At 46.5% G+C, this 6000-nt stretch overlaps 1 protein-coding gene across 1 annotated transcript; it reads left to right on the forward strand.

Moving 5' to 3' along the window:
- The first annotated feature begins 1059 nt into the window (after positions 1-1059).
- LOC120646816 (glutamine synthetase root isozyme 5-like) lies at positions 1060-4271 on the forward strand. The gene is made up of 11 exons (XM_039923305.1): positions 1060-1339; positions 1577-1616; positions 1748-1851; positions 1962-2010; positions 2259-2365; positions 2666-2753; positions 3008-3136; positions 3275-3349; positions 3433-3486; positions 3581-3778; positions 3864-4271. Exons 1-11 carry the CDS (start codon positions 1266-1268, stop codon positions 4017-4019), a joined length of 1074 nt encoding a protein of 357 aa, XP_039779239.1. The 5' UTR covers positions 1060-1265; the 3' UTR covers positions 4020-4271.
- Positions 4272-6000: the final 1729 nt, after the last annotated feature.

Raw genomic sequence — 6000 nt, forward strand, 5'->3', positions numbered from 1 at the left:
AGCGAAGACCTGTAACAACTAACAAGTTGGCACAAATCACCATTGGAGTTTCAGGAATGCGGCGGAATGGCGAAAATACAGCGCACACATTGTTCTTGTATGCGACGGGCCTTGCTTGTCCGTTTCCGCAAAGCTTATCGACAGTGCAAATACGACTAGAACTGTGATGATCCTTTAACTATCACTATATAATGATCAGTTGACTGTCAATCTTATAACTTTTGCTTTGCAGATGTATTATGTATATACATGATTTGCGACCTCTGTTGCTTCAAACAGGCATAAAGACGGTGACAAAAACCCGTTTTCTCTAGTCCATCCTTTTGGGTAGATTCTTCTTGTCACGCAAATAACAGTAAGAGCATGGTTCCTTTTCGGGGTGTACTTTTCGTTTGAGTGGTTTAGAAGAACCGACAAGATACTCATGAAAAGCAGCCCCATGTTTATTGGACCAGTTTACACGAAATTTTTAAGACCGCGAAAAGTGGGCTTTCGTTCACCATTACCGTCAATTCAGGTTCAGGATAAGTCATAAGTGGCCATCCGAGATCCAACTGTGCTTGCTGTTTTTTAGCTTCATCCAGCACGACACAAGGTCTGGGCTTGCATTGTTGTATTCTTTCAGTTGAAGGACATTCCTTCTGAAGAGACGCTACTCCCAAAGGCCAGAGACACGGCGCTCAATGAACAAATGCCAAATTCATACGGCACGTTGTAGATCATAATGTAAAACTTTGACTCGTAGTTTCCATCCGACTTAAGTTATCCGGGCATTGCAGAATCCTGAAGCCAGTATCAAACTAAAGCCGCTCGATCAAACTAAAGCCAGAGAGAGAGAAAAAAAACTGAAGCCGCTCGATCAAACTAATTCACTTGGGTCTGGTCAAGTGGTCAGATCTGCTATTTGTTCTCCCTGAAAAAAAAAGGAAAATTTTAACCGTCTCCCAAGTTGAGACGATGACTTGCACAACTGCACAAGAGGCCTAAAAAATAGAGAGATAAATGGCGAGCAGTATCTCTTTTTAAACTGCTGGCATAGATTATTCAGGGACCTGGAAAACAAACCACATTTTATCTCTAACTTTAAATGATACACGCCCTGCCCTGCTTCCGTACTCCCTCCATCCTCCAACCGCAGCCAGCTTCGCTGTATAAATACCCCTCGCGTCTCCCAGCTTCGGACCCATCCCCTGTGCTACACATCTCATCGCATCTTCTTCTTTGCCAACTAAGCTCTCTCGCGTTCTTGATTTTGCTTGTGAGCGATGGCCAGCCTCACCGATCTCGTTAACCTCAACCTCAGCGATTGCACCGACAAGATCATCGCCGAGTACATCTGGTTGGCCTCCTTCTGCTCTTGCACTGCTAATGATCTGAATTGTCTCAAGATTGTGTTTGTATTGTTTTCGATTTTTTCCGTCGTCGCTAGTTGCATTCAGTGTCTATGATATCCCACAACCTGAAACTTCACCGTTTGGCTACAAACGCAGCATATCCTGAATTCTACTCTACTACCAATCGCTCTACTTTACTGTCCAAGTCTGAATATCTATCTGATGCCATCTCTTCTGTGCAGGATTGGAGGGTCCGGCATAGACCTCAGGAGCAAAGCAAGGGTCCGTAGCTCCATTCACGCCATGTCTTTCTGAATCGTGACCTATGCCAGCTCTTGTAGTTGGCTGTAACTGTCTAACTGAACCATGTCTATTGCCATGATATGTTTCTCACCGTTGTGTTGTTGGAGCAGACGGTGAAAGGCCCCATCACCAGTGCGAGCCAGCTCCCAAAATGGAACTACGATGGCTCCAGCACCGGGCAGGCTCCCGGAGAGGACAGCGAAGTCATCCTCTAGTATGATCCTCATCTCCTTGCTCCATCTGCTCATGTTTTTTAGTTTACTTGCATAGAACCTTTGCTCTTTTGTTGCTTATGCGGTTGCGCCTTTTTATTTCACTCTGAAGCCCTCAAGCCATTTTCAAGGACCCGTTCAGGAGGGGTGACAACATCCTTGTAAGCCTTCGGTTCTCTTATTATTTTACGTTTCGCTTAGAAGTCATAGACACGGCCAGAAGTAAAAAAGTAGGAAGGAAAAGAGGGACCATAATAAGGTCATAATGCTCTGGTACTAAGTAAGGTTAAAAAGAACTGTCTGAGAAAAAATATTTTAGGTTGAAATACGTGAGTAAAAGTGATTCTTTTTTTGACAAGCAAGCTATGTGGTTGGTTTGCTATGTTCTTATTCAAACTACTCTACATAGGTGATGTGCGACTGCTACACGCCACAAGGCGAGCCAATCCCCACTAACAAGAGATACAATGCTGCCAAGATCTTCAGCCACCCGGATGTTGCAGCTGAGGTGCCATGGTATGAGCACTGGCCTAATCCAAGTCTATACTTTTCTACCTAGAAATATCATTATTTTTTTATACTGTATCAGATGAAAGGGTAAAAGTACTAATAATTTGACAAAAGATGCAATAACCAACAAAGTAAATTGTTTTTACTGTAGTATACAGCAGCTTAGAACATTTGGTTGGTATGAATAGCAAGGATGAAAAAGAAAAGTTTTCAAGGACCACTGTATTTGGAACTTTTCAACTTTCTATCTAGTACCTTTCTGTCTTATCTTGCTTCTCATCAGGACATATCTCTGAATTCAAACAGGTACGGTATTGAGCAGGAGTACACTCTCCTTCAGAAGGATGTGAACTGGCCCATTGGCTGGCCTGTTGGTGGATACCCTGGTCCCCAGGCAAGAAAACTTCTTCTGAAAAATTATCATTTCATCAGCTTTTGTATTCTGCAAGTTATATAAAACAAGCTATTGGATGTAAGATTTTCTTTATTAATCCTTGAACTAGTTGACATAGTGAAGCTTTTAATACTGGAATAGTATATATACTGAATCTGTACTTGGGCTTCTGATGACCAATTCAACCCAAAAGAAACAGGCTTTGCAAGCTTCTCAACTCTTCAGTGCCGTGCGTTCCCTTTTCCTTTTATCAGGGACCATACTACTGCGCTGCCGGTGCCGATAAGGCCTTTGGGCGCGACGTCGTGGACGCCCACTACAAGGCCTGCATCTACGCCGGCATCAACATCAGCGGCATCAATGGCGAAGTCATGCCCGGCCAGGTACAGCAACCCCTGCAACTCTGCAAGTTGTAGGCCGTCACTCTGACCAAGCCCAGCATGGCACATGAATATCTATATTCTATGCGATGGATGCGTGGTGGTGATTCTGAGCCGGATGGTTCCGTGCCTGTCTGACAGTGGGAGTTCCAAGTTGGCCCGTCCGTTGGGATCTCTGCCGGCGACGAGATATGGGTTGCCCGCTACATCCTCGAGGTCCATTCTACTCCCGTCAGAATTGAGGGTTATTATTACGCTGAAATTAACAGCGTTTTCTGTTGGCTGATTGGTTCTTCCAGAGGATCACCGAGATGGCCGGAGTTGTGCTGTCCCTCGACCCGAAGCCAATCCAGGTAAGTACAGAAAAAGAAGTGAGCAAGCTTTTAACTGTTTCGGAGTCTGATGACTGACATCGTGTTCGGGGATGCTTACTCGTTGTGTCGGCAGGGTGACTGGAACGGCGCCGGCGCCCACACCAACTACAGCACCAAGTCGATGAGGGAGCCCGGCGGCTACGAGGTGATCCAGAAGGCGATCGAGAAGCTGGGGAAGAGGCACGCGGAGCACATCGCGGCGTACGGCGAGGGCAACGAGCGCCGCCTCACGGGCCGCCACGAGACCGCCGACATCAACACCTTCAAATGGGTATGTTCAGATTCGAAAGGGGTAGTGATTCTTGCTTCTTTTTTTATTTTTTTCCTGCTGCTCACTCGGCTGCGTTTCTGCGCAGGGCGTGGCGAACCGCGGCGCGTCCATCCGCGTGGGGCGCGACACGGAGAAGGAGGGCAAGGGCTACTTCGAGGACCGCAGGCCGGCCTCCAACATGGACCCCTACGTCGTCACCGGCATGATCGCCGAGACCACCATCCTGTGGAAGGGAAACTGAAGATAGTCGATGGATCATATCGCACGACGACGTTGGTGTCCGTTGGATTTTTGGATTTCGATTTCCCGTCGGCAAGGCTTCTGATGGTCCGTACCCTGGCCTCCCTGTGACCACCCTGTACTCTGAATAATGGCTGTACTGAATTTGCTTTTGCCCTAGGTGTATGTTGGATTGGATGTTACGTTCTTCCCGTTGATCGGGCTCACCACTTTAAGTGATTTATTGTTTATGAAAAAATATATTGTACTTTTTTTTGCGGGTATATTGTACTTTTTTTGTGTGTGTGGAAAGGAGCAGAGCAGGCCATTGGGGGTTACTTCCTAGTCAAGCGGAGGAAGGTGACACTGCCGAAAGAGCTTGATGGGTTGGGATGGCTTTGGTTCGCATGGGCAGAGCCAGAATCGGCTTTGGCAGAGCCATCCCGTGGGGAGGTCGATAGGCAACTTTTCCAGAGCTAGCACCATTGTCCATGTTCTGGCACTGCAGCTGGCTGGATGGAAGAGCTCCTTGGGACATCACACCTAACCTGATCATAACTGAACTCGAGGCCTGTGGAGAATGGATTCGGTTGAAGAGATGGCGGAGTTGATTTAGCATTGCAAGTCACAATGTGCCTTGTGTCTGTGTGGTCAAGAAGAGGAGACGGCTGTGCCTGCAGTGTTCCTTCTCCGGCGAAGTGTGGCTGTTGGTCAGAAATTGGGCCGGGGATGGAGCTGTACCTGAGGGAAACGTTCAGAATGTGGAGATGTGGTGGACGGCAACATTAGCGGGTAGCGCCTTTGACGTTGAAGCAGAGAAGATAGGCAGCTGCAATACTTTATGCACACACAACACACTACACGGCGTGGCATGTTTGCAAGGAAAGAGAAAGGCGAGTTTTTAAGGAAACTCTTCGGCCCGGATCAAGTATTCAACTTGATAGGGTGACATCGGCTTGAGACAGCAAGCCTGTCGTGCGGTAAGGGCAGCTCCAGTGTCGCGTTCGAAATTGAAAGGGCAGTTCGGCTGGTTCTGCACGGTTCCCTGTGCTAAACATTATTTTCTTGGGCCCCACATTATTTTCCTAGATGTCCTGCTCGTCATTGCGCCATTGCCAGCATGTACTTTTAAGTAGCTTTACGATAATTTTACTTCATGTGTTCGACTCATATTCGGAGTTCGATTTTTAGCTTCTAACATGAGCATTCGACGCCTTCAGTGTGCATGGTTCGCTGTTTTTGGTCCACGGTTCGCTTTTACGCGCACACTGCAGCTGACCAACCGAGTGTTGGGTTAGCATCCTTTCATCACTATATCAGACTTATTGCAGTGTAACCAACATCTATTCTGCTTCATATCTTACACAAATAGCAGTGCTCCTACTCTTTTTTAAAACAATAATGGATTGATGGATTGACGTGAAGATCTCTTATGATTGGACCGAAAACCTTCAATGTCCTGCCTGCCTTTCTTCGTTTTGGGCGAAAAAAACCATGACAGACACGAGCTAGTTGCGTTTCAAGCGTCGAGGGCTCATAACGTGACACGACAGCACTGTAGTGTCACTAACGTTAAGGTCACGTGCGGGTGCGATGGATTCAATCGCAGAATCGTTTTTTCGCTGGCAGTCTGCTCGCTTCTTTGCGTTGTGAGGAGGATCTCTCTCTCTCTCTCTCTCTCTCTCTCTCTCTCTCTCTCTCTCTCTCTCTCTCTCTCTCTCTCGGACCTAATGTATGTCGTTAGCTGTCAGCTGCACGTGCGCGTCCTGGCCACTCCGTCTTGGTGAGACTTGTGAGCTCTGCAGTGCATGCTTGCTCTTGTATATTTCTGGTTTGTCCTTTTTTTCTCTTTCTAATGTTCCTTTTCTTTTCTTTTTCTTTTCTATAAAGTTAAATTTCATCCTTACTTATTTTTCTTTCACTCCTGGTTGCTATATTAAGATTTAGCATAGCCATGCTCTAAAATTCTTCTTTTCTAATATTTTTCAAATATGCTTAACATG

Source organism: Panicum virgatum, chromosome 9K (assembly GCF_016808335.1).
Source record: "Panicum virgatum strain AP13 chromosome 9K, P.virgatum_v5, whole genome shotgun sequence".
In the NCBI taxonomy this organism is placed as follows: Eukaryota; Viridiplantae; Streptophyta; class Magnoliopsida; order Poales; family Poaceae; genus Panicum; species Panicum virgatum.

What these genes read in the sequence shown, in the direction of transcription:
- LOC120646816 (XM_039923305.1), top strand. Translation starts at nt 1,266, where the DNA reads ATGGCCAGCCTCACCGATCTCGTTAACCTCAACCTCAGCGATTGCACC. An exon ending in GACAGCGAAGTCATCCTCTA is followed by an intron (nt 1,852 to 1,961) that starts GTATGATCCTCA and finishes TTCACTCTGAAG; the next exon opens with CCCTCAAGCCATTTTCAAGG. An exon ending in TCGACCCGAAGCCAATCCAG is followed by an intron (nt 3,487 to 3,580) that starts GTAAGTACAGAA and finishes TTGTGTCGGCAG; the next exon opens with GGTGACTGGAACGGCGCCGG.